Source organism: Thunnus maccoyii, chromosome 10 (genome assembly GCF_910596095.1).
Source record: "Thunnus maccoyii chromosome 10, fThuMac1.1, whole genome shotgun sequence".
Lineage (NCBI taxonomy): Eukaryota > Metazoa > Chordata > Actinopteri > Scombriformes > Scombridae > Thunnus > Thunnus maccoyii.
This window is the reverse complement of record NC_056542.1, coordinates 30,153,822-30,180,847: the sequence shown is the minus strand read 5'-3', so window position 1 is coordinate 30,180,847 and position 27,026 is coordinate 30,153,822. Positions and strand designations below refer to the sequence as shown.

The 27,026-nt window shown below is 39.4% G+C and overlaps 3 protein-coding genes across 6 annotated transcripts in view; 2 read left to right on the top strand and 1 right to left on the bottom strand.

The window, feature by feature from the left end:
* The first annotated feature begins 3,352 nt into the window (after positions 1-3,352).
* LOC121905432 (acidic amino acid decarboxylase GADL1-like) lies at positions 3,353-11,454 on the top strand. Its single transcript, XM_042423655.1, has 9 exons — positions 3,353-3,425; positions 3,753-3,807; positions 3,915-4,031; positions 4,125-4,189; positions 4,385-4,466; positions 4,660-4,863; positions 5,251-5,298; positions 5,448-5,538; positions 11,305-11,454. The coding sequence occupies exons 2-9, from the start codon at positions 3,760-3,762 to the stop codon at positions 11,310-11,312; spliced, it is 663 nt and encodes a 220-aa protein (XP_042279589.1). The 5' UTR covers positions 3,353-3,425; positions 3,753-3,759; the 3' UTR covers positions 11,313-11,454.
* LOC121905431 (acidic amino acid decarboxylase GADL1-like) lies at positions 7,208-26,015 on the bottom strand. Of its 4 annotated transcripts, XM_042423652.1 has the most exons (17): positions 25,960-26,015; positions 18,073-18,206; positions 16,922-17,054; positions 15,540-15,730; positions 15,260-15,386; positions 14,544-14,634; positions 14,300-14,409; positions 14,002-14,117; positions 13,459-13,538; positions 13,081-13,135; positions 12,845-12,961; positions 12,687-12,751; positions 12,397-12,478; positions 9,225-9,424; positions 8,604-8,655; positions 8,372-8,461; positions 7,208-8,161 (listed from the first exon to the last, which is right to left on the bottom strand). In XM_042423652.1, exons 3-17 carry the CDS (start codon positions 16,950-16,952, stop codon positions 7,988-7,990), a joined length of 1,581 nt encoding a protein of 526 aa, XP_042279586.1. In that variant the 5' UTR covers positions 16,953-17,054; positions 18,073-18,206; positions 25,960-26,015; the 3' UTR covers positions 7,208-7,987. The 4 variants fall into 4 exon arrangements, with proteins under 4 accessions (XP_042279586.1, XP_042279585.1, XP_042279588.1 ...); XM_042423651.1 differs by lacking the exons at positions 18,073-18,206; positions 25,960-26,015 and adding an exon at positions 17,264-17,497 and having other exon boundaries at positions 16,922-17,162; XM_042423654.1 differs by lacking the exons at positions 18,073-18,206; positions 25,960-26,015 and having other exon boundaries at positions 15,540-16,529; positions 16,922-17,497.
* The window catches only part of LOC121905430 (dolichyl-diphosphooligosaccharide--protein glycosyltransferase subunit STT3B-like), a 62,080-nt gene continuing 60,093 nt past the window's right edge, over positions 25,040-27,026 (top strand). Inside the window, exon 1 of the mRNA XM_042423649.1 lies at positions 25,040-25,628. Within this exon, the coding sequence (XP_042279583.1) occupies positions 25,342-25,628 (287 nt within the window). The 5' untranslated portion in view covers positions 25,040-25,341. The remainder of the gene's footprint in view (positions 25,629-27,026) is intronic.

Genomic DNA, 27,026 nt, shown 5'->3' with positions numbered 1-27,026 from the left:
GTAAGACTCATACTTTAGACATCAGAAGCCTTTGTTTGACACAAAGTCCATGCCCATAGATTGCCTCCCCATTGGTTTACATTGTAAGGTGTGATGTGGCACTGCAACTTTCAGGGCTTATAATATCTAAACCGTTCGAGTTATTACAAAGTTTTTAACAACTTTTGATCAGCAGTGTCATAAGTCATGTAGTTAAGTTTTAAGCCGATACCATTAACGCCCTCAGAGGAGATAGCATTTGTTTGGCCAGGGGTAGCAAGGTATGATTTGTAGGTCTTGATGAGACAAATAATTGAGTTGTGGTTCGATCTTTCTACGACATTCCTACGGGCCGTGGCGGCCATTTTAGTGACATAGGTGGCGCTATAAAGCACATTTTGGCACTTTGGGGGATAATTTTTACATTTTATCAAATTTTTCACCAGATGAATTTTTCTCCTGATGTGCGTGCCAAATTTGGTGAGTTTTTGAACATGTTTAGGGGGTCAAATTTAGGTCTGAAGTGGCGAGAAAATGAAGAAAGAAAGAAAGAAAGAAAGAAAGAAAGAAAGAAAGAAAGAAAGAAACAGAACAGATACAAGATGGTCTTCGTCCCTTTGGGGCTCAGGCCCTAATAATCAAGATGAAACTCAGAAAGGCAAGTACCAACAAAGCCAAATAAACCAGGAGTTAAACCCATCTGAATAACAAGTCATATCTTGATCAAGGTCAAGATATAGGCAGCAGTTTGAGGTGTTTGAGGTTTGAGAGAGTTTAATCGTGCTTACAGTTTGGACTGCTGCCATGATAAATACGGCCCTTGACTGAATATAAAAAAAAACACTATCAAAGGTGAAAGAGAGAGAGGTCAGCCAGCTCTTCTGTCAGTTAATGATTTGGGCTCAGCAGTGTAGTCTTGTGTGATCAAATGAAGCCTGAAACTATCTAAAAGCCGGTCTAGCCGGTCTACGTGTTCAAATATATTAAATTGCATTTCTGGCTCATCTGGTTACTCTTACTACTTACTACTTCTGAACAGCAAGGCATGTTATAGGATACAGTGTCATGAATGTCATAGAGAGATCAAACCAAAACTCAGTTATCCGTCTCATCAAGACCTACAAATCATACGCTGACACCCCTGACCTAAATCCAACAGGATGTCCACAATACACCCATCAAAGTGTGACTTTGTGCCAATTTTGGACCCTGAACAAACGCTATCTCCTCCTAGGGCGTTAATGGTATCAGCTTCAAACTTTAATACATGACTTATCACACTGTGCTGAATAAAAGTTATTAAAAACTTTGTAATAATTTGAATGGTTTAGATTTTATAAGCCCCGAAAGTTGCAGTGCCACATTGCACCTTACAATGTAAACCAATGGGGAGGCAATCTCTGGGCATGGACTTTGTGTCAAACAGATGCTTCTGATGTCTAAATTATAAGTCTGACCACTTTCAAACCTGTATCAATGGATTCGCGATGAAAATTCCTACTAAACTGTGATTTTTAATGTAAGATCTGGCCAAAGTCATGGGATTTATGAAGATATTTCACAAGAAGAGTACTCTGAAATCCTGCTCTCAATATGACAGGAAGAAGGAGGGAAGTAAGGCGGGGGATGGGTGTGACAGTTGAATGTAGCTCAGTTTTATAGGATATAGCGGAAAGGTCTATATACTTACAGTACATTATATACAAACTTTGTATGAAGTTTTGTTTGTGTCTGAAAACAGTTCGGGTGTGAAGACATCTACATGCCCGTGACAGAAGCCCTTCGATTGCGTCATGGCCCGACGTGCGCGAGGGCCCGTTCAACGCTGCTTGCCCCTTTAATTATCATTTATTTTACAATAATTATGAGTCTTACATGTATAATTCAGTAGTGGGGATGACCTATGAGGGGAAGGGAAAAATGGAGTGAGAGTGACAGTTTAGTGATAAAGTGCTGCAGAAAAATAAAATCAAAACTAAAATTTGTAGCTCTGTACTGTTTTTCCTTTTAAGTTTTTCCTTTATTAGGACCCAAGCACCTAGCTTGGCTAGCTTCACTCACACTCTCCATTCAAATATATGAGTATTTTTCTGTGTCCAGCTGCAGTTACTTATTGTCTCTACACACCTGACAGTACACATTTCAATCAAACTTTCAACAGGTCATGTGAGTTAAAAGTCTTTACTTTTCTAAAAAATAAACTCGATGAAAATTAGGGAATGAATTTCTTTTACACACAAACTCATCAAGAGTTTTCAATTTACTAATTGAAATTCAAGTGAAAGGGCCTAAAACTTGCATAATTTTGATGACACAGGCGTGAGCAAGACAGACATGTCTCACCCTGCAGAAAATTCTCCTCCTTGCACCGTTGAGATTTGATGTTTCACCATGACAGAGGAAGTTGCTGTAACTCTATTGTACATGCTCCAGTCTGCACCAGACTTTACATGTTTGATAAGACTCCCGTCCTCAACATGTCTACATGACAATATTCCATCAGTGCTGTAAACTGGCTGAATAGCGGCCCCTACGAAATTTCAGCAAAGCAGCCCCAGCAGCAGACAAAATAGTGGACAAAGGAAGTGATGTTTATCTCCTTCTTGCACTGTCTGAAAACAGCCTGGGTCTGAAGACATCGACATGCCCGTGACAGAAGCCCTTCGACTGCGCCGCGGCCCAACGTGCGCGGTGGCGCGAGGGCCCATTCATCGCTGCTTGCAGCTTTAATTATTGATTCATTTTGTGCCAGTGTAGGGGAGCCAGGGCCCTGCAACACAGCTGAGGCATCCAGCGAAATGTTCTCCAGTTTTCTTTGACAGTCTTTTTCTAAATGGCCCCACCCTGGACACACACACAGCAGAGACCTGCTACCAATGCTCGGTATGCTCCTAGTTTGGAGAAGCAGTCACGAGTACCAGCATGGAAACTAAGCAATGTACTGCTGTGGACAAGGCAAGCAGCAAAACATATTTTAGCCACCTAAAAGAGTCAATATCAGTTTAAGTGTGTGTTATATTTAGTTTGATCAGGTCATTGTTGGATTTTTGGCCTTTTCGTGGAACTTTTTTTCAGTTACTCTCTCATGAGTTAAGGAAGCTGCTTTAAACAGGTTGATTTTATCTGACTGAAAAATCACTGCATTTTGCATAGTTATGCATTACACTGTTTTCTTCACATGACTTGTATGTGTTAAAGCTCCCATGCACCTTCACAACAGAAAATTGCTTGTCAATTTTTCACAGAAATTAATCTTGGAGTGAATTCTTTACTTGCTTGATTAAGTAGATTCAACCAGTCATCATTGAATAAAGCCGACCAGAGCAAATACATTTTTGTTGACAGTCTCTGTTTAATCTCTTTCAGTGTCATTACTCCATTTCCAAAGCAGCAGCTTTACTGGGCATCGGCACTAAAAACGTTTACGTGGTTCCATCTGATAAAAGGTAAGCTGCTTTTCACACACACACACTTCATAATCCTGCCTGATATCCTGGTTCCTCCTCTGTGAACAGAGAGGCCTCACTAGTGCCAGTTTGACAGTTAGCATTATGATGATGCCTTCATGGTGTTTCCCCCACCATTTCTGTGGAAATTAATTTTTGTAGAACGGAACTGACACTCAAGACATTCATTCTTAGAAACATCCTCCTACTAACTAAACCACAGAGGAAGTTTGCAACGGAAGTCAGGCAGTGAATATAGTTTCATCTCAACATAAACTGACCCTTGTGTCACAAACTGAATGATGAATTATTATGTGTGTTTGTCGGAGGGAAGATGATCCCCTCGGCTCTGGAGGAGTTAATAAAGGCTGCTAAAAGTGAGGTGAGGAAGCCATCTTACCTGTTTAGGGTTTGACTTGGAGATACATTGCTTTATATGTTCTCAAATGTTGCAAAAAGCTGCAATAACATAGAACAAAATGTGTTGAGGGTGCACTTCCCTTCATGGTAAACGCCACGGCAGGGACCACAGTGCTCGGAGCGTTTGACCCCATCGAGGAAATCGCAGACATCTGTGAGAAGCACGACCTGTGGCTGCATGTGGATGTGAGTTTATTCATTTATTCATTCAGTCATTCATTAGCCAAAAATCTTGTCTTACTATCAGTCTAAATCTCTTTTCTCTTCCCTCTTCCTCGGGCATGTTGGGGAGGAGCAGCTCTGATGTCTAAGAAACACAAACACCTGTTAAAGGGCATCCACAGGTAAACAAATCAAAGCAACATTCCTGTTTGGGAAAGTTTTATAGCACTGTAGCTGTTGCAGTCATAAGGAAGAAGCATTTTGACCTCAGCTCCTGAAGTGTGCTACATACATGGTGAAATGGAAAACCAGATGTGTTCAGTGATAACACACTGACTGTAAACACTCTCTCTGCTGTGCTGTTTGTGTCTGATAAGGGCTAACTCTGTGGCCTGGAACCCTCACAAGATGCTGATGGCATGTCTGCAGTGCTCTGCTCTCCTGGTCAGAGACAAAACGGTAGGACTCAATTATCACCTGATATGTGTTCTGCTCCACATAAAGCAACACATACAGTAAAGCCAGTCTAACTTATATGTGTGAATGTAAGCAGTGTTGCATTAAGCTAAGAAGCCCCCTGAGAGTTTTACTGCATTATCCACAAATGGATGTAAAAAAAAAAAGTATATTTACTGACTGTATGTCTCCTCAGAGTATCCTCCAGCGCTGCCACTCTGCTCGGGCCTCCTACCTCTTTCAGCAGGATAAGTTCTTTGATGTCAGTAATGACACAGGGGACAAATCCATCCAGTGCAGCAGGAAGCCAGATGCCTTCAAGTTCTGGCTGATGTGGAAGGCTTTGGGAGCCAGTGAGCTGGAGCAGAGGGTGGACAGAGCTCTCTCTATGGCCAGGTTAGTCAGAGGAAATAGACACACTGCAGGGCTGCAGCTAACACACACTGACAGGATGGCAAAGTTGGTTAGACAGGTGATGTCATGCTGCAGACAAGAAGGGCGTTTTCTCCTCAGGTGATAATGAAAAATTCTAATAAAAACACTTGAATCAAACAAAGATTTTGATGTTTTGTTACCTGACCTAAACTGACAGACTACTAGTGTATAGTAGACTACTTGTATATTTATGAGGAATCACAGTACTACCAAGAATGTTTGAGTGTTTGTACGTATTACAAAATCCAGTACCAACACTGAAAAGTTTAGAAGCATTCAAACTTTACCAGAATATGTACTAAACCCTCATTAGTGCAATAATCTGAAGTTAAATATGCTTTTTTGTAGGTAGCTTGCACAAGAGATCAAGAAAAGAGAAGGATTCCCTCTGTTGATGGCAGTAAGTTTTTGTAAGTTCCTCTATAATTGCACAAAAAAACAACACTGAATTCAGTGTAAATATATTTCATTTCAGTTTGTGACATATTTAAATAATCAGTTATATCTCTAATAGATGCCACATTTTAAAATCTGCTTTCCCATCTACAGCCTGAGTATGCGAATGTTTGTCTCTGGTACATTCCATCAAGTCTGAGGAAGCTTCCAGACAGCCCTGAGCTCTGGAAAAACTTACCACACTGTGAGTAATTAATTACTGAACAGGGATATTTTAAAGCATTGGACATTTTGGGAAATACAGACACAAGGCAACCAGTGGAGATTCCAGGAAGTTACTGGTCCCACCCCGGCCAACAAGTAGTCCACCACATAACCCCCTGGCAAATCATTTTCACCCTTCAGTTTATTGCACAGTTTAAACAAATGAGATACACTTTACTTTTACTCTGTATTAAATGACTGATAGCTCTGTTTTGGTATCCATTAACTCCTGAGGGACATAGTGTATCTGGCTCTTTAGCTGCTAAATGCTGCACTATGCTCACTAGCCAGCAGCTAACTTTGTATGTCTGCTGTCTGTTATGGGCAGGTAGCATACAGTGGATTTATCAGTGCTGAAAACACCTGCTGCTGCTGCAAATGAGAGCAGTGAGATTGAACCAAAACAGTAAAGATGCAAGTCACAAAACCAAAATAATGAACTGAAAGACACTAAAACACTCTTTAGAACTGAGGGGAACCACAGAGCCAGGTGATAACTCTCTGTTGTTTTGTCACTACCAGCAACGCCTTTCACATTGATTCACAGTTACATGATCAATTGTGCATATAAAAATAATGATTAGTGCAGCTTTAAAAAATATATATAACATGCATTTGTACAAAACTTTTTTTTCAGTTAACAAAGGATGAAATCAAGTGTTAAAATTTAATCAAAGAATAAGTAAAGAATAGTAAGATCATTCTAGGCCAACTTTCAGTACTTAAAAGTCTGGATACTTGGTGCTGGCACATTTCAGTCAATACCAAATTGATTTTAAATAGTCGATCCTATTTGTGTGCAGGTGGAAAAGTCCTAGATTTCACATTCCAAAGTATTGACTGGAGAAAGACATGTGCAGTAGCTCATGATCACTTGATTAGAGAAGACACTGTATAAGACATTATTTCTCATATAAAGTGATCCAGGGTTGTGCTGCTTAGATTTGAGCAATTTTAGTGACACTCAAGGTTGACAAAACTCTTGCTTGCTCAGAGTGCATACAGGATATTCTACTATTAAGATGATGACAGATTATGATATATATTTGCTTTCTTTACCTGCACACACATCTATAGTTTGAATACTATGTTCCTTCCACCTCTGACACATGGACTGATGCTCATAATGACTCCATGACTCATCCAAATCCAGATGTGTAATGTATGTATGGCTCTCTGGCATATCTTTACGGAATAATTGTTCATTTTATGATGACGTTGATGACTCCAACTGTGGTCTTCAACTGCTGCACAGCATTTGGAAATAGCTCTTAATGGTCACGTTCAAATATAAGCTTTTTGTTAGTAAAAACAGATGTTCAAGGTGTTCTTTGTGAGATAATTCTCTACTGATGGAGAGAATGAATGTTTATTGTTGTCTCTTTAGCTACTTTAGCTGCTGTCTCACTCATCATGTGCTTACACAGGAGCACAAAGCTCATGGATCTACTGCTCACCTGTTTTAGGTCAGTGACACCTGCTAGATATTTTCACTTAGCTGGATAAACGCAAAGGTGGGCTATGATTTTCAAATTGCTCTCCAGCTATTGATTCTGTCCAACTAAATCTACAGTAGAAGACCTTTGTTGACTTGCTGAGCGGTGGTAAAACATCCAGTTTGTTTCTCAGATCAGTGGTGAGAGCTAAAGTATATTACTACTGATGCACAGAATAAATGGTCACCTCTGTTTCTTTTTGGGGTTTGATTAAAATACATAGACACTTGTAAGCAAAAGATTTTTAGTTTATTTAAAACAGTTATAAAACGTTTTCCTCAATGGAACCACATTTATCTACAGAAACACAATCCAAGACTCACTTGTCACAAAAAATGAGCAGCTGAAGATCAGCCAACATGAGACATGACTCATGAGCGCAACATGAAGACACAGGTTCTGTAAGCATATTGACCCCAAACCATATAAATATAAGACACAAACACTACAAAAGTCTCTATAGCGTAAATATTCCTGACAGACATGGCAAACCTCTACATAAAATTACTTTCCTGTCTTTCACTTCATTTAACACACATTACTCGTTTTCTGGGGATCTCAAGGGATCCTGGATTAAGTCCCAGGAGGTCCCCACATATGTAAAAAAGCAACAGGTATAAACACATTGACTACCCAGATAATATCATTCAACAAAAACAATTTTAAATCATAGTATCCCCTTTACATCTTCTGATAGACATACAGTTGAGCCATTTCAATTCATAGGTGAGGAAACTGTGAGGATATTCTGTAAACGAGCATATGCTCAGTGGAATCCAGCAGGTACAGTTTCCCAAAAACAACTGAGAAAATTATCACAAGAAGAAAGAATGTATGATGATGATGGTGAGAATGACCTGCTTGTCCACAAGTCCGTCCCTTTAAGATGAATAAAGAGGGGCAGAAAGGCTTTTCATCGACACTGACAGTTCATCACAAGTCCTTTCCCAGATTGTGTATCTCATCCAGGACAAAGTCCATGTCCTGACTGCTGGCCTGAGGGCTGATGATGATCATTCTGAAAAAGTTGGCCTTGTCTCCGTGTGGCTGGTAGCCCACCATCATGCTGCCCCTCTTCATCATGCGCTCCTTCACCACAGGGGCCACCTACAAGAGGAGAGAGGGGACACTGCAATGACTGAGAGTCCTGACAACATCCTAACAAACATACTATGTAACCAGATCTGTGCAAATGTCTTGATTTGCTGTCGATCAATGGCTGATTCAAGCACCTCAGCTGGGATAACCATAGGAGAATTTGACTATCCTCTATTGTCACAATGTTAAAATATCCCTGTTCAGTAACTGGCTACTTACTGTGTGGAGCTTTTTCCAGAGCTCAGGGCTGTCTGGAAGGTTCCTCAGACTTGGTGGAATGTACCAGAAACAAATATTCGCATATTCAGGCTGTAGACAGGAAAGCAGATTTTAAAATGTGGCATCTACTACAGAAATAACTAATTATTTAAATATGTCACAAACTTAATTGAAATGTATTTATTCTACTAAATTCAGTGTTGTTTTTATGTGAAATTATGGAAAAACTTACTTCCATCAACAGACGGAATCCTTCTCTTTTCTTGATTTCTTGTGCAAGATACCTGCAAAAAACCTGCACATTTAGTTTCAGAATATCACAGTAATCATGGTATATTCACTTTAGGTTCATATGCTCCTCATCTTTGGCAAGTGTTGCAATTCACTCTACTCTAAAAATAATCTAGAATAGTAACACAAATTACACAAATTACCATCAGTTAAGAAAAAGCCATGAGATAAAAATAAGAGAAGAAGAGATGTATGTCTCAGGATGACTGTAAGAAATGTGACTGTTCACAAAAATACCACTAGAGTGCACTGTCTAACAGCTCTCTTGTCTAAATCAACTCTGAGAGCTGATTTGATGTCTAACAATGACTTGAGCATCAGTTAGCGTGCATGGGTTTTACTGGGGCTCTGAGATTGTCATTTGAACTGTAACAACTGTTTGTATCTAAATGAGCAACTGAAAAACCACTAGCTTTAGGTGACAACACATTAATATAATAGATTTTGTCATGAGAATACTTTATTAACATCTAAAGAAGATCTGCACCACCCTCTGGCTGTAGGCCAACCTGGTCTAACCAACTTGGCCATCCTGTCAGTGTGTCTGTTTCCTCTGACTAACCTGGCCATAGCGAGAGCTCTGTCCACCCTCTGCTCCAGTTCGCTGGCTCCCAAAGCCTTCCACATCAGCCAGAACTTGAAGGCGTCTGGTTTCCTGCTGCACTGGACGGATTTGTCCCCTGTGTCATAACTGACATCGTAGAACTTATCCTGCTGGAAGAGGTAGGAGGCCTGAGCAGAGTGGCAGCGCTGGAGGAGATTCTGATGAGACACAATGACAAGAATTGTTTATACAGCATATATTCATTTCCCTGAGCATAAACGTTTTTTTTTTATATTGCATTAACACTCAAAATGAGAACACAGGAAGAAAAATGTTATCCAAAGTGTATCCATAATAACAAACAGGATTAAACAAATCTCACACTTGCTCCCTGGTTACCACAAGACATGTTTTAAGGGAGCTACTGTAAGAATAAGAATAAGAAATACTTTTAATGTCGAGGGAAATTTAAGTATTATAACAGCACCGTCTAGCATCACATCACACACAACAATAGAATAAAATAAAATAAAACACTTAAATAATAAAATAGAAAGGGTTGTTATTACACATTGAATCATTGTATTGTATCAGCATAATTCAGTTACAAAAAACAATCTGCCTGTTTTTATGAAACAGCCAGTTAAAGAAATTAAGTTCCAACAATAATGTTCAACATTTTGGGAAATATGTTTATTTATTTTTACCAAGGTACTGCCCATCAGTACCTCCAAAGCTCACTAATTAATATGTTATATCTTGTTTGTTTAATCCGGAAGCAGTGACTTCCTGATATCCTTTAAGATCCTTTTCAAGCTTTAAACCAGACAGATACTTGACGGATTATACCAGATTTTAAACCCTGAAACAGTCGCCCCAACTAGTAAAGGTTGGCTGTCTACAGTTTGAGCATTACTGTGTCAGACTTCTGTCCAAACAGCTGGTATATACAAGCAGCAACAACCACAGCCTGAAAATGAAGCCAATATGGAAGTCCCTTAAATAATTTGGTAATTATTGCTCCACTACAAATAGTAGCTTTGACGTCTGCCGTATGGGTGTTGAGTGACAGCTGTGATTGACAGTTTGCTCCATGGCTCCTGGACTCGCACTGAGTCGGACTATTGTTGCAATATTGTCATAAATTTAATGTTACTTGATAATGATACCTGCCGTGTTAGTTAGCTAATGTTACCACAAATCTGCACCACTTGGTGTTCCCAGTAAGTTAGCATTAGCTTTAGTCTGAGGTAGCGGGGCATGTTTCCAGCGTGTAAGGAAACACCCCGCGCTGCTTATTTGAAAAGTCTTGGTTCCAAACGGATGGTGCCGACAGTAAACTGCAACTCTGGGCTTCAAACCAGCTCCAACACAAATCAATGGGTGACATCACACTTTGCTACGTCCATCTTTATATACAGTCTATAAACTATTGTAGGTTATAAACTAGTGGGCTTGTTTTAATATTTTTGCAGAAGTATCTTACATCTTGCAGCTAATTGCAGACTTGACTGAGACCATGCTTTGCTGAACTTCCATTTGCTGGTTCATATTTTTCTTTTTTTCTTCTTCCTTTCTGTTCATAGTAGAATTGCACACTGCTTTTCTCTTTTTGTGAGCATTATTGAGGACATGATTGTCTTGTTTGAACAAATTTTGTTTGCATTCAGTGTGACCAGCCACGTCAAGACTGGTTGGTTGATCATTACAGTGTGAACATAGAAGTTGTACATTTTGGCCATGCACACATTAAAACGTGTACTGTGAGTCAACACATAAGATTAGTAAGAACATACAGTGTTCACTCAGATTTAGACAGTTTACACCTTTGGACAGAGCCTGGCTAGCTGTCTCCACATTTCCAGTCTTTATGCTAGCTAAGCTGACCAGCTGCTGGCTCCAGCATATTGATAGAGGTATCACCCTTCTCAACTTGGTCTTGACAAGAAAGAAAATAACCGCATTTCCCAAAATGTCACACCATTTTTTCAAAGCTGTGGCTGACATAACAGGATTTTTTGCAGTTAATATTGTACATAATATGTCAACTGTCCACTGTCCCTCAGACTCAATGCTAGGTACCTCTGCCTCTCTCCAGCTCTCTGACAGACAAAACTGCTCAGTCATCTCACCTTAATGTGAAACTACAAGAGGACTACACTGTACTGAACTGTGCCTGACTGGTCTGCTGCAGACCCAGAATGAGGATTTCACTCATCCATGTGGCTTAAGAGCTAACACATTCTGTTCTTTCTTACTGCTTAATGTTACATTCACACATTAAGTACAAGTTGGACTGGGTGGACTTGAGTTTAGGATTCACTTCAGCAGTGGTTTTTTGGTTTTCCGTTATACATAGTATAATGTTACAATGTCAGTTATCTATGTTAAACATGGTCAAAGTTCAAAAACGTATTTAGCTCTGAGCGCTTCCTTTGCAACATTTTTTGCTACCATACCCATAAATGGCCATCCCTTCCGTAGCCTTTGTTGCTAAGGTTTGTAGTAAGGTTTTTCCATGTTTCCATGTTTTTTGTGTTGTCCACTCTCATATTTATGCATGTAAGAAGTTGATATTTCAAGTAAAAAACGGTTTGTTGACATAGCCTTCACAACCAGTGGAAGTCTCCCGAGGGGAAGCTTCCTGAAGCTGGCCAATCAGAACAGAGTGGGCTCATTGGGAGAGGGGCCTTAAAGAGAGGAGCTAAAATGGCCTGTCTCAGACAGAGGCTGAATGAGGGGATGTGTAAAGGGTCAGTATGAGTTAAATAAGGAGTTTTTCTAACTGTAAATCAAGCAAAGATATTCCAGTAGAGCCCCAGATTAAAATATAGACCTGGAAAGATGCATAATATATCCCCTTTAAATAAATTCATTTCCCCATCATATCCAATATCTGTGATCCTTTAACTCTCTTTCTCCCTTAATTATACATTCAAAGAGGCAACTTAAAGTTGAAATTTCTGAGATGTTCATATACATATAGTTGCCTATCTAAACTGTTTTTCTCCTGTAAAATATTTAATAGTTGTCAACCTCACTTCTCCTGACAATTAAATTCAACGATCTGAAATGGTTCATTCTACACAGATATGGTTTCACGAGCCAAAGAAAAAGCTTGAGTACCACTGAACTGTATGTGTTGCTTTATGTGGAGCAGAAGACATATCAGGTGATAATTGAGTCTTACCGTTTTGTCTCTGACCAGGAAAGCAGAGCACTGCAGACATGCCATGAGCATCTTGTGAGGGTTCCAGGCCACAGAGTTAGCCCTTATCAGACACAAACAGCACAGCAGAGAGAGTGTTTACAGTCAGTGTGTTATCACTGAACACATCTGGTTTTCCATTTCACCATGTATGTAGCACACTTCAGGAGCTGAGGTCAAAATGCTTCTTCCTTATGACTGCAACAGCTACAGTGCTATGAAACTTGACTGACAGGAACTGACAAACAGGAATGTTGCTTTGATTTGTTTACCTGTGGATGCCCTTTAATAGGTGTTTGTGTTTTTTAGACATCAGAGCTGCTCCTCCCCAACATGCCTGCAGAAGAGGGAAGAGAAAAGAGATTTAGACTGATAGTAAGACAAGATTTTTGGCTAATGAATGACTGAATGAATAAATGAATAAACTCACGTCCACATGCAGCCACAGGTCATGCTTCTCACAGATGTCTGCGATTTCCTCGATGGGGTCAAACGCTCCGAGCACTGTGGTCCCTGCTGTGGCGTTTACCATGAAGGGAAGTGCACCCTGAACACAAACACAACTAGATTTTATTCTGTGATATTGCAGCTTTTTGCAACATTTGAGAACATGTAAAGCAATGTATCTCCAAGTCAAACCCTAAACAGGTAAGATGGCTTCCTCACCTCACTTTTAGCAGCCTTTATTAACTCCTCCAGAGCCGAGGGGATCATCTTCCCTCTGACAAACACACATAATAATTCATCATTCAGTTTGTGACACAAGAGTCAGTTTATGTTGAGATGAAACTATATTCACTGCCTGACTTCCGTTGCAAACTTCTTCTGTGGTTTAGTTAGTAGGAGGATGTTTCTAAGAATGAATGTCTTGAGTGTCAGTTCCGTTCTACAAAAATTAATTTCCACAGAAATGGTGGGGGAAACACCATGAAGGCATCATCATAATGCTAACTGTCAAACTGGCACTAGTGAGGCCTCTCTGTTCACAGAGGAGGAACCAGGATATCAGGCAGGATTATGAAGTGTGTGGGAAAAGCAGTTTACCTTTTATCAGATGGAACCACGTAAACGTTTTTAGTGCCGATGCCCAGTAAAGCTGCTGCTTTGGAAATGGAGTAATGACACTGAAAGAGATTAAACAGAGACTGTCAACAAAAATGTATTTGCTCTGGTCAGCTTCATTTATTCAAACTCAACAACCAAGATGAATATAATCACACATATCAGATGTAATTCATGTTTCTCCATAGTTAAACTGTAAAGGTCTGGTACATTTGTGAGCTAAGTGTCCCTCATGAGACGTGATGAGGACTGATTTAATCTGCTTAATCAAGCAAGTAAGTAATTCATTTCTGTGAAAAACTGACTGGCAAACAATTTTCTGCTCATTTAGAATTGCAAAGGTGCACAGGAGCTTTAACACAGACAAATTATATGAAGGAAAAACATCCAGCTACTTAGCTCAGTATCTTCATTAAATCTTTAATTTGAGAGAAAGAGGTTACTTCAAATATACGTTTACATGTTTAACTCAGGTCTAAAAAAGACTATTAGCTCTTAAGCTTGATAAGTTCCAGTAAAACCTACCTCCTGTGATGTGAACATGACCAGTCGTGGAGCAGCAGAGAGGCCGAGCTCTTTAATGTCAGGACAGTGATGGTACCTGGCTAAGTTCACGGCATACATGTTGGACATTGAGCCACCTGGAGGATAAACAGCACACAGGATGATATTTATTTGTTAAAACAAAATGATTACATCATTATTGATCTGCCTTGGCACTGCATGTAACACATTTTTAGGTGGAAGAATTGATTAGCGAACAATAAAGACAGATTGTGATAGCAACAGAGGTGTAAACACTAGTCGCTGTCAGCGATCGTACCTGCGTTGAAGATTCCGTCTCCTCCTTCTTCCCAGCCGATCATCTCCATCATCTTCCTCAGAACAGCCTCCTCCATCAGAGTAAAGACAGGAGCCACCTCATAGGTGTACCTGATGAAGACCATACAGTATGAACAATATTATTACAACAAGATGATTTCAAAGGTTGTACAAGAATACTGTTGGGTTTCTACACAAATATTTACAAATGTGACTTAATTATGACTATAAGTTGCGTGACTCACAGACTGGGTTTGAGGGCTTCTATAACGAAGCTTGCCACCATGGAGTAGGGCTCCATCCCTGCATACAGCTGGTTGAAGAAACGAGGATGGGCTACAGAAATGATACAGAACAAAAAACGATGAGTATATGATGTTGCAAATTTAACTTCATTTATGCTGCAGCATTGGATCATTTTGCCCAAACAGTTCATGTAAGTATAAATCTCTGTCTGTCCTAGAGAAAGTGCTGGTTTGGCGACAGTCAAAATATCAACAACTGTCCTTTTGAAACTTTTCAACATTAAAAAGCTCTGTCATTTTTCATTTTTATTTAAAAAATGTATATATTATTTATTCAGTTTAGTGTATATGATGTCAAATTCTTCTCCACACTGCCAGGAATCAAATTCTGGATACTCCATCCTGAATGCAAGAATCAGCCTATTGTACGATGAAAAGTCCCCCCAGATTCTGCCCAAATTCCCAGAAAAAAATATAGAGTCCATGACCTTAGTGTTCTCAGTGGCAGCTACAGTCCTCAACCACCTGAAACCACACAGCAGCCCACTTTCTGTTTCTAAACTGCCACAGAGATACCAACATAGATAGCTATCCAGTCTGTTTATTTCAACTACATTTAGTTATAAGAGCTACTTTTGTAAGGGAAACATTTCTTGAGTTGGACCCCCTGAACTGACTCTGATCTTACAGTAATTCATTAAAGCTTGAAGACGTACTGGTCTTGACGCTGTATCTGATGGCATCTCTGCAGCGCTGCAGGATCTGGGACTCAGCCTCTCCTCTGTCTCTCAGTTCAAGGTCCAACAGTTCCTTCAGCTGCTCGGGGGGACACCACTCACAAACCTGGTCAGCATGGACAAACATCTCAATGTCAATGTGGCAGCAGTAGTCCTAATACATATACTGGAAGCATATTTGAATAAAATCTTTCCAAAGATGCCCTTTAAGATTCCCTTGAATATGCTGCACCTGGAGAGAATTAATTACACTGGTTACCTTTTCTCGGACATCAGTGGCCTTTTTCACCGCATCCTCCATAATGATGGCCATGGCTTGGTTGATGAAGCCCTCTGCTGCATGTACGTTCAAAGTGGGGCCATTCAGGGGAACGTCGTCTATGACAACAGGACATTTCACTGGTTGCACACAGTCTGCCTCGGGGCTCTGGTTTTTACTGCAATTCTCCTCTGAAAATACAAAACTGTCTGTGTTATGTGGTCAAAAATCACGTTTTTTCTAAAGCCTTTGACCTCAAATTACAATTTTTCTTTGTCAGCTAAAATAAAAATAAAATACAATATCACGCTTGGTGTCAGTGTCATCACTTTATTTCCTGAAGTCTTCTGGGAAATGTGTGCCAAGAATAATTGTTACCTCAGTTTAGAGGTTACTGCAACATGACTCAGTGACCAATCTTTTTCCTGGTGTTTTGCACTTTTCCTGTTAGCCTTTATATTGAAGTTGAACTTTTTACAGTACATCATAAGCATTTAAAGTAACTCTGGGTGTATTTTGAGAAAGAATTGTTTTGCATTTGTTCAGATATACTATACCTGAACACAACTTTTTCATGCCCTACATACTACATTAAATTTAATTATGTAATTAAAACAACACACTCACCCCCTACAGCTCTCTGAAGCTAAGAATGTTCCTACTTCCTCCTACCTTCTCTTCACTTTCTCTATGTGCCTCTACCGCACATAGAGCTCTAGGTTGTCAGGCTGGTGTCACATCTTACACACTTGATCATTTGGGTCTTTAAAGTTGCGTTTCCTCATCAATGCAAAACAGTTGACCTAAAATCAGCCCACACCAGGTGTTACAGGTGGAAGCAGCCCTCCCTGCTGCCTATGAAATAAATACTACTAAATGAATGAAAAAAGTCACGATATATCATGAAATTACATTATTATAAGTATCACTGAAGTCTGACTGTTTTAAATAATATTCTTATACAGACCTGCCTTGTGTTTGTTAGTGAATCTGTGGGCAGTGACGGAAAGTAACTTGTAACTTCAAATTACTTCACTTAAGTATAAACTTGACACTCTATTTAAATATTTCCATGTGATGCTACTTTATACTTCTCTTCTACATATCAGAGTGACAGTTGTACTCATTACTCCACTACATTTATCTGACAGCTGTAGTTACAAGTAGTTACTTTGCTGTTATATTACACAAAACATCACATCAATATAAATAAATCAGTAATAATAATCCAATATTAGCCCCTGTAATTGCTACATTATCTCTAATATAACATTTGTTTATTTGAATGTACAGTAATTCAGTAATTGTGTCATCTTTCTAAAGTAAAATAGATGCATTATCTGTCCAGTGAAAAGTTGTACCAAAGTCTCACAGATTCTTACCCTTCTGGTGTTTTTCCATGGTTGATGCCATTCTTAACTTTGATGCTGTCGTACTGTCTGTTCTCTCTGCAAGTCATTGCTGCTTTAAGATGTCTGTATTTATACACACCTCGGATCTTCCTGGTGACTCACACTTTGCAACACAATGTTACGACATAGCATTTGAAGAAAAAGTAAATTTCCATGTTAGCAATCAGGATGGTATGTTCTGCTTTAATGTGGAAAATCCATTGGTTAAAATCTGTGAATAAAACAAATAGTTTATAGCTCACAACCCACCAACTAAAGTTTAGTGCACTTTTATTAGCAGGAGTTTGTCAAAACATTAGTCATAACTCATACCTTTTGCTTGCTAGACCCACATAATGATGCGCCAGCCTCATTCAGCACATTTTATCTAATGAAGCAATATATCGGACTTTGTCTTACTATAGGTCATGAGTGCAAGAGCTCTGGTGAATTGTCACAAGTACAAGCTAAAGCCGTCTGTATGTAGCCGAACTGTTGAAATTTAGCAAATTGACAAAGCAGCCGCTCCCAGTGAATCACACCAGCAGCTGAGGAATGACTGACAGTGACTTCACTCAGTATTTCCATGTCAGGAATAATATTTATTTTATTGACATATTAGTTTTCTTCCCAGTGAGATATTATTGAGTTTATATAGTGACTTTGCTGTTGTAAACATTACTGTTGCTGCTCTGGAAACATTTAATTATATTTAAAATATAAATAAATTCTTATCCTGTTCTAAATGTATTCTTTTTTTTTAATAATATATTTTTTTAGCAATTTAGCAATTATTTATTAATGAAAAAGAACGGATAAGAGTATCAATAAAGAACTGAACTGATAAGTAGTATTAATAGGAGTAGTGACTGTCAGTGTGCATCATATATGTAAATATGCAAGTGACAAGAATTTTAACTTTTTTCTTTTACTCATTGATGTACATTCTGGTTGTCTTTAAAGTTGATAAAGATAGTAAGTACAGATATTTGTGTTTTTATTCTAAAATATAGTTGGATAGTTAAAATAAGTAGGCCTACAAGTTTGTTCAGTAAGGAGAGAAATAGGACTCCTTTGTCACTAGTAGCATACATTTTGAAGCTAAGATGTTTTATTTTATACTTTCATGTATAAATAGGTACCTTTGCCATGGATAAAAATCTTGGCCAGGATGCACCAAACTGCACCATTAAAAAAAAGTCACCTAAGGAGGCCCCTGGACCGCCCTAGGTTAAATCTTCAGTCAGATTGCTTTTTCTCACCAGCACCCCTGAGCCTATAGGGACAAAGAAACATGGGTTAATGTTGATTATGTGATTGGGTTCAGATCAGCAAACTCATTAAGCCCATATGGTTCCACAAGACTGAATTAGACCTTAACGTAACTCTCTGCATTATCTGCTAAATGATATTGACTTGCTGCAGAAAGTAAATTATTCTCTCAAAACCTGTGGATTTAAGCAAAGCTGCCCATCCATGAAGTCTTCAGTGTTTATTTATTGCACAGTGCACATTTGCATTTTGTCAGGCTGCTGTGTGGGTGGACAGTACATGCTCACTGACAAGAACAATCAATGAAACACAAGCATCAAGTGTACATAACTCCAGTTTATCCAGTGTGGGAGATGATATGTAACACATCTTACATGCCTCAGAGGAATCCTTATCTTTACCTTATCACATCCTATTATATATATATATATACCACATCTCGAACAACTCAGCTTCTTACAGAAGCAAATTAGCTGCCAATCAGTCTGTTGTTATCTCCCTCATAGCATATGTGTACAGTCTATATGATATGATTACAATATAATTTACTTGTCACACATTTGTTGGGCTATATTTAAGCCCAACAAATTCTTCTTTTTTCAAATTCCTTTTACAAATTCCCCTTCTCTCTTAGCTCCTCAGTTGCTGTACTTTATCCAGATTCAAAAGACAATAGGCAATGTCATCTTAGATACTATATTACCTAAAAGAACATCTCAAAAAGACATTTACAGGTGTATTCTGCACAAAAACAAAAAAAGATTAAGTTTGCCATCAGGTGGATGGATATGGTACTGCTTTACAGAATATGGGCAAGCAACGGGTAGGTTTATTTACCCTGTGCTGCAAATCATGGCCTTGACAGAAAGTCTTTTTGACCCTCACACCTTCTCATAAAATTTCACACGTTGTGATATCTGATGATGTGTTTCTAATGAGTCGGATTAGCTGATTCAGGTATTATGCTGCAGTTTGGGTGTGAACATCCTTTCAGGAAGTGAGCCAAGTGTGACCCAATGCCAGTAAAAAGTGAGATTAATTTGACTATTTACTGTAACTTCTTCAAATCAGAATGCCAAATTTGAAAAAAAAAAAAAAAACCCACAAATTTCTAAAGAAGCAAAGGGGTGAAAGAAACCTTATGAGTGGTTTTAATCTGTTCTCTTTGATAGTGAAGAAGAACAATATATCATTAGGTGCTGATTTTGTTACCTTTGGACAGAGCCAGGCTAGCTGTTTCCCCCTGTTTTTGGTCTTAGTGCAAAGCTAAGCTAACCAGCTAACCACATGAGAGTGGTATCAAACTTCCTATCTCACTCTAAGCAAGAAATACGCATATTTATCCAAAATGTCTAACTATTCCTTTAATCCAAAATGTATCAATACTTGCCATCTATGATAGTATGAACAGAGGTGTGGGGTGGAATGAGGTAAATGTAAGGAATAGAAGGAATAGGCCATACAAATATATATTGTATGTCTAATGCAAAGGAAGAGTGCAGAAAAATTGATCTCTATCTCTGTTTCAGCTTCCTGAGGTTCTGTACACAATGAGAAACCAGAAAATGAAGGCTGAGGTTCAAAAAGTATTTTTTTAAATTCTGAATTATTACATAAAGAAACAAGGGAACGTATGTATGTATATTCTAATACAACATTTCTAATGCATTCAGTATGTTGCTTGTTTTCACATAATAAATGTTTTACAGAAATCTTATTTTCCCATATGGCACAGTGGCACAACAATGTCTGGGTGGATTGATTGATTGATTTGATTTATTGATTGGGACAGTTTTAAACATTAAAGATGCACTGCACCTGAGTTAGCTCGAAGCTAAATTACATCCGGAGTCCCCCACATACACATACAAACATACAACAGCACAACAACAAACAGTACAAAGCAAAAAAACAAAACAAAACAAAACAAACAAAAAACAAACAAAGAAACACACAGAACACACCATACAAAATACAAAGACAACAGCACATCACATACACCCACAATGTCAATTAGAAATTAATAATGTAAACTAGACTCAGTGGTCACACAGCTGATTGGTCTTTAATACGTATTTCAGTCTGGTCTTGAATGTATTAATAGAACTACAGTTCTTCATATCATGAGGTAGGGCATTCCACTGAGTTGTGGCTTTCACACAGAAAGCTGACTGCCCGAATGCAGTCCGACGAAATGGTATGGTACAGTCTTTTATAGAGAATATTCTGGAGGATCTAATAGAACTTACTGAGCGAGTGAAACACAAAGTCACATAGTGGAGGAGGGGCCGAACCATTTAAAATTTTATAAACTAGGTACAAATTTGAGAATAATCTAAAATTGTCAAAGCCCAGTAAATTGTATTTCTCCAGTACCCTACAGTGATGGAAATGCATTGGCTTTTTGTCCAGAGTTTTTAGAGTTTGTTTGTATAAGGACTCAAGAGGTTTTATGGCTGTTTCTCCAGCCTGCCCCCAACATGTGATGCAATAAGACATACGGGAAATACTCATAGCTTGCATAAATATCTTGGCTGCGTCCAAAAAGAGACAGTTTCTAATATGTCTAAAATTTGCTAAGTTGTACTTTATGGTTTTAACCATTTTTTAACATGTTTCTTAAAGTTCAAATTTGGATCTAGTGTCACACCAAGATATTTAAAATCAGTAACTATGTCAATTTTTTCATCTTTATGAAAATATCAGCGTTAGGAGGTTGTACCATAGTCTTAGAGAAAAACATACCCTTTGTCTTGTTTACATTTAGACTCAGACATGATTGATCAAGCCAATGTGTGATCCTTTCCAATGCAATTGTTAGCTTAGCAGCAGCTAACTCAGCTGTTTTTGCATGTGTGTATACAACAGTGTCATCTGCATATATTTGCAGTTCTACATCATGACACTGTTGAGGGAGATCATTAATATATAGGCTAAATAATAGGGGACCTAACACTGACCCTTGTGGAACACCCATTGTGCACTTAATGTTACTGGAAAGTGTGTCACGAACTTTAACACATTGTATCCTATTGGATAAATATGAAGACATCAATGCCAGTGCTCTAGATGAGAAGTTAAATTTAGAGAGTTTCGATATTAAGGGATGGAGGGGTAGGGGTCTTAGTCAGTTGAGGAGCTGAACTGACTGAGACTAAAATCTGAGTCAAACTGCTTCATCTTTGCTGGAAAAGTACAGTCACACAACTGAAAACATGAAAGCCGAAACACAGCTCACCACAAACAGCTTCCTGTGTTTCGATAGTAAGATAGTCACTGAATCTGCAGCATCTGAGAGTGCACACTGCAGAGATGTGACAAATGAATGAATTTGTCTCATTAGCTGCAAAGGTCACTCTCCACCACGTCATTAATTACCTTAATACCTGCAGGTTAAAACATGTAGGATTAGTACAATGATGATTCATGCTCATTTAAGCATGTGATTACTCTTTTGATATGGGGGCCTGCAAGTTGTATTTGACAGTGAATGATATTTTAACATCAGTAGGCCATGTTACATTTAATCATATATATGTTCAGTAGTCATGTTTTATCCCTGCCAACATCAGATACATGGTGTGTAGAAGAGGAAGGCAGAAGTTGTATTAAATCTACAGGAAATTGAAACACATTTTCATAAACACTTATCAGGTTTCAATAGGTTTGGTGATAATGGACGGATGTGCTGTAATTTAAGGCTCAGGCCTGCACATTAACCAAGAAGATTACTCAACCATCTGATGTGAAAAATGGAACTAATCTTTTATTTTCACATCTACCACATTATGCAAAACTAGCGTGGAGAAAATATTGGGTTACCGTTACAGTTTTTGATCTTTAATTTTTATCTTGTTTTGTGCAAACCTCTCCTTTAGTGTTATAGATTGGAACAAAATGAAGATATGACATTTGCAGTTAGATTTTAAGATCACTAGATCATTGCTTTTATATATTTACCTCACTTTAATCAATTTTCTTTACTTCTACAAAAGTATATGATCAACTTTAACTATTTTAAAATGCATATCATCTGCAGAACTGAGTTTGGGGTATGAGAAGATACAGGGAGATACAGGTCAGCCTTAAAATTCCAACTTCATCTCTCCTGCAATGTGTAGCAGTGTATTTGCATGTCGGTGATTGTGTGTGTTTTGCAGACACTGCAAAGAATGGAAGGTAATTTATGTGACGGAAGTTGGTGCACATAATAAGTACAACTCCAAGAAGAGTGGAGATTATTCCTTTGTTATTGTTTGCCTCAGTATGTTATTGTCTTTCCTTACTCACAGACAAAGATACAATGCATTTGCAGGCTGAAAGAGAATGACTCGCCTGCACTCTTAAAGGTGACGCAGTACATGTATAAATAGAAAACCATGAGACAACACAGACACACACACATGGCCTGTTTTTACATATATTATATGGAGGCAAGGCAGCATGTTTCATTACAGCTACACTCAGAGTACTTTACATTTAAATACATGTGCAGCCACCCACCTGCATCTGAACCCACATGCACCCCAAAGACATAAACAACCACTAACACAGACATACACGGACACACATCTCATTATAATCCTGAGAAAATATAAAAGTTTTCAGATTGCTTTCCATTGTGGGCTGATCTCAGGTTATCAGGCAGTTTGTTCCAGGAGCAAAGAAACGAATAGCTCCATCACTAGATCTGAATCTTATTCTAGGTACAGTCAGAAAACCAACGCCTGGTGACCTGAGAGGTCTGACTGGCTTGTAGTCAGGGAAGAGGTAAGAGATGTACTGGGGATTTAAGTACTGAACTAATATGCTCAGCTTTGCATGTACCCGCAAGGACTCTGAGCTGAAGCATTCCTTTTGTTTGTTCAGATAATCCAATAAAGAGAGCATTACAGCAGTCTAATCTGTTTGAGATGAATGCATGAAGCAGTTTTTCAATAGTTGTTAAGATCGTTCAGTCTGGACGACAGTGGTGACCTGACATTGCTATGCATAAAGCCACACCACAGGCATGGCTAAAAAAAAAAGCAATGGTCCAAGGATTGACCCTTGTGGTACCCATGCTAATGTTTAGTTTCAACAGATTTTAAACTACAAATGAAAGAAGAAGCTCCTGTCCTTTAAGTAGAAGAAACCCAGTGAAGAACAGACCAACTGAATCTCCAAGTCTTTCAGTTTTACTATCAAGCAACCCCAAACTGACGTGTTCATGTGAAAAACAATGTGCTCAATCCTCGCACTGTGTAATGATGAATAATTAATAGCAGTTAAGAAACTGATATAGACAAACATATAATATAGACAGAAAGATCACTCAACATTCATTTGCAGTAGAAATAAGGATCAATAGCTAGACATACACAGTGCAGTGACATTGTTCAAGTCTTTATTCTCTCTTTGTTGATTCTTCTCATGAGAGTCGCCTCTGTTCGGCATAGAGGTGAACCTCATTAGTCTCCAAACATTTCTTTTTGTTCAGAAAGCCGCCCCTTGCTTCAACAGATACTTGATGAATTATCAAGCTCTGGAGCTCCTCCCCAAGCAGCACAGCTCTTTCATCTCAGAACTATGCCTCCCCTCTTTTCTCTTTGTGAGGATGGGTTTTAACAGAACCTCTCTATCTGACTACTTGTATCCAAGAGACATAGATCTTATAGTCTCAGATTCCCCAAACTGCTGGAGGAATCGAGCTTTGTTTCATGGGCCAGGGAAATTAAGTATTGTAGATCTGTTGGCTCTTTGCACACCAGTTGTTTCAGTGTATATCCAGTGATAGAACAGAATAGAACAGAAATATTTATCTAAAATGAAACATAGGGCACCACATTCTAATGAAGCACTCTTTATAATAGTTTACATGGTAATAATGCCTTCATTAATGGTAATTGTATACTAATTATTTACAGATCTTTTATAAACCATCAGAAACTTCTTTGGGTTGCCAGGTTGTGAAAATCTTTCTGGCTGTTGAGTTAATAGTAAAGTCACGTTGTAATAGTCATTAGAAGAGAATAATTAAACATCAGGCCTGCAGTTACTTATATTTATAAATTATTAATAAAGGAGAATGAATATTAAGTCTGCAGTTAATGAAGGGTCAAGAGTTTCCCACTCTCTAATACTCCAATGTTAGTAAAAAAGTTAGTAAATCATCTGTAAAAATAATTGTTAATAAATAATTAATAAAGCATTCAATAATATTTGTCACAAACCATCCCAGTGCGCACTGGAGGAGTACTGAAAAATCTGTGAAAACGGTTGTATAATGTCTTCTGTGGCTGAAGGACGCTTTCCAAAGTTTGATAAAAAAAATAAAAATAAAAAAAACCCTGATGGCATTTGATTAAAGATTCTATAGTTGCATTGTAGGATCCACTGTTTTGGGATCTTGATCGTACTAGGGACTAGAAATCAGAAAATCTGCCTCTGCTGCTTCAATTCTGACCACTTTTTAAAAATCAGTGTCTTTCTTTAAAAATCTGTGTCTTGTGAGTCCCCCGTCTATCGAACAGAATTTCTGTAGTGCCCCTTTAATGCCTCCGCTCCTGTCATACCGGTTTCCCATTGTTAATATACAGTATGCGTTATTGTCTGTGAAATTCATTTATTTCATTGGCTCGTGTGACTTTCTGTCATCCCGTCTTTCGCCCTTCTCTCGCGTTAGCGCATCTTCAGCGGTCACACTGCTGTTTTTTCATTGGTCGCTCTGATTGTCTGTCAAATAGAGCTCTGCCATGGGATTGGGCTTCTCTCGGAGCCGTGTCCCTCTTGGCTGTACCTGTCTCGCTGTGAGAGGCTGACAGCTCTTCCTGCTCCACACGCTGCTCCCGCCCCTTTACCCCGCTCCAAGGAAGCAAGGAGGAACAGCCCGAGCCGCATGTGTCACTTCCAGTATGCTGCAGAACCGCGCTGCTATGTGACTTCCTGGGATCATTTAGCTGCTTTTGCTGTCGGTGGGAAGTAAGGTTAGAAAGTTTGGAACTACAGCCGGTGTTTTGGGGGGCGCGGGGCGCGTAGGGAAGGTGGTGCAAGTGGTTTCGGAAGTGGAGCGTGGCAGAGAAGGTGGGGGGGGCTTTACTTTCCTGTGTGATACCAGATAGCTCGTTTCGCTGCTTGCCACGACGGGACTGACGTAGAATATGGCGGAGCATCACCCGGTTCCCGACAGCAAACACAAATCCTCACTGAACTCCGGAGCGTCGTACTCTGGGAACGGGCGCAGCAGCACGGCGGTCGCGGAGAGAGGCAGCACCGCCGGGGCAGGAGGAGGAGGAGGAGGAGGTCTGTCCGGCGGCCTGTCGCAGCCGGCCGGATGGCAGTCCCTGCTGTCTTTCACCATCCTGTTCCTGGCCTGGCTGGCCGGTTTCAGCTCCAGGCTCTTCGCTGTCATTCGCTTCGAGAGCATCATCCACGAGTTTGACCCCTGGTGAGTTGGTTTCCCCACACACACACTGAGCTGCTTTGAACCGTTTGTCAGACAGGCTGCTTCAAATGGACTGTGAGTCCTGGCTGCACTGTGAGGAAGTTTCTGATAAAACACCACCAGGCACTTCAAAACCTGCAGGTATCGAGTCACATTTTGGCGACAAAGGAGCCACAGTTGCGAAGCTTATGTTTGCTTAATGTGACTAATATTTTTTTTAGTGACCAAACAACCATCATAAGGTCCTCGGTGTCATCCTGCTGAAGCCATTGATACCAAACGTATCAACGGAGCATTATGCTGATGAAAAATACACCAGTTCATTTGCACTCACCTTTTCAGTACCATGGGACGTCTGTGTGTCCATTGCAGTTCATTATAAAGCGCAACATTGTAACAGCTAGTGGAGGAGGGGGAGGGTGTCACAGCAGAGTAAATGAGGACAATAGTGACAGCTTCATGTGACGCGGGTTGAACCCGGAAAGACGCAGCCGCGAGGTAACAGGCTGAAAGTCCTTCTTACACAGGTTTCTCTTTTGTTTACCTGCTGTACACCTGTGCTCTCATTTGTCGCTTTGGAGCCACACCAGCACTAATCACAGGGTCTGTTATATCTTGTGTGCAAGCCAAGTATAACACTTCTATAGGAGCTTATCGCCTGTCTCTCAGTGACTTTACAGTACAGCTTATCATGTACAGTATTCCTACATTCCAGGAATTTTTAGCTTTAGTGACATTTTACATGCTATCCATGTGAAGTTTATTAAACTATTTGTTCAGATTGAAACGAAGCTACTTTTTATTCTAAGTGAGGATGATCATAATTCGGAGTAGTATGGCTTTTAAAGTTTAATTTAACCTATGCATTAGAAGCATTTCCATCAGACCTCCCTTGAATACTTGAGCAGCGCTGTTGTACGTGCTGCTGTTTTTACTGCAGGTGCGAAAAGGTTTTTCTCACACTGTCTGACATTAGTGCTGCCAGGCAGCTGCTGACAGTTGGACAGCAAGGTTAGCAGAGTTTGCTGCAGAATAAGGTGTAAGGAGGACCAGCCAAGTAGTCAAAGAGCATAGCTGGATTTTTTTTTTCCTTCTTCATGTTCCACTTCCAATACACATGATTTCCAAAGCTAACTGTTGAGATATGTGCCTAACCAGAGCTGATGCTTTTTCTGTTCTGGCTATCATATTGTTTGTTTCATTTCAAAACCTCTACCAGCATGCCTTCTGCCAGAAATTGTCCCAGCTTTTTATTTGTACTCCAAGAGACTGTTGCCTGGCCCAAGCCTGTGAGTCCCCCGAATGATCATTAAATGCTGAAAAGCATTTAATGATTATTCTGAGACCAGCAGTGTGGATTAAACTGCCAGTTTCATGTCTGTCTGCTGAATAAAAGAGGAG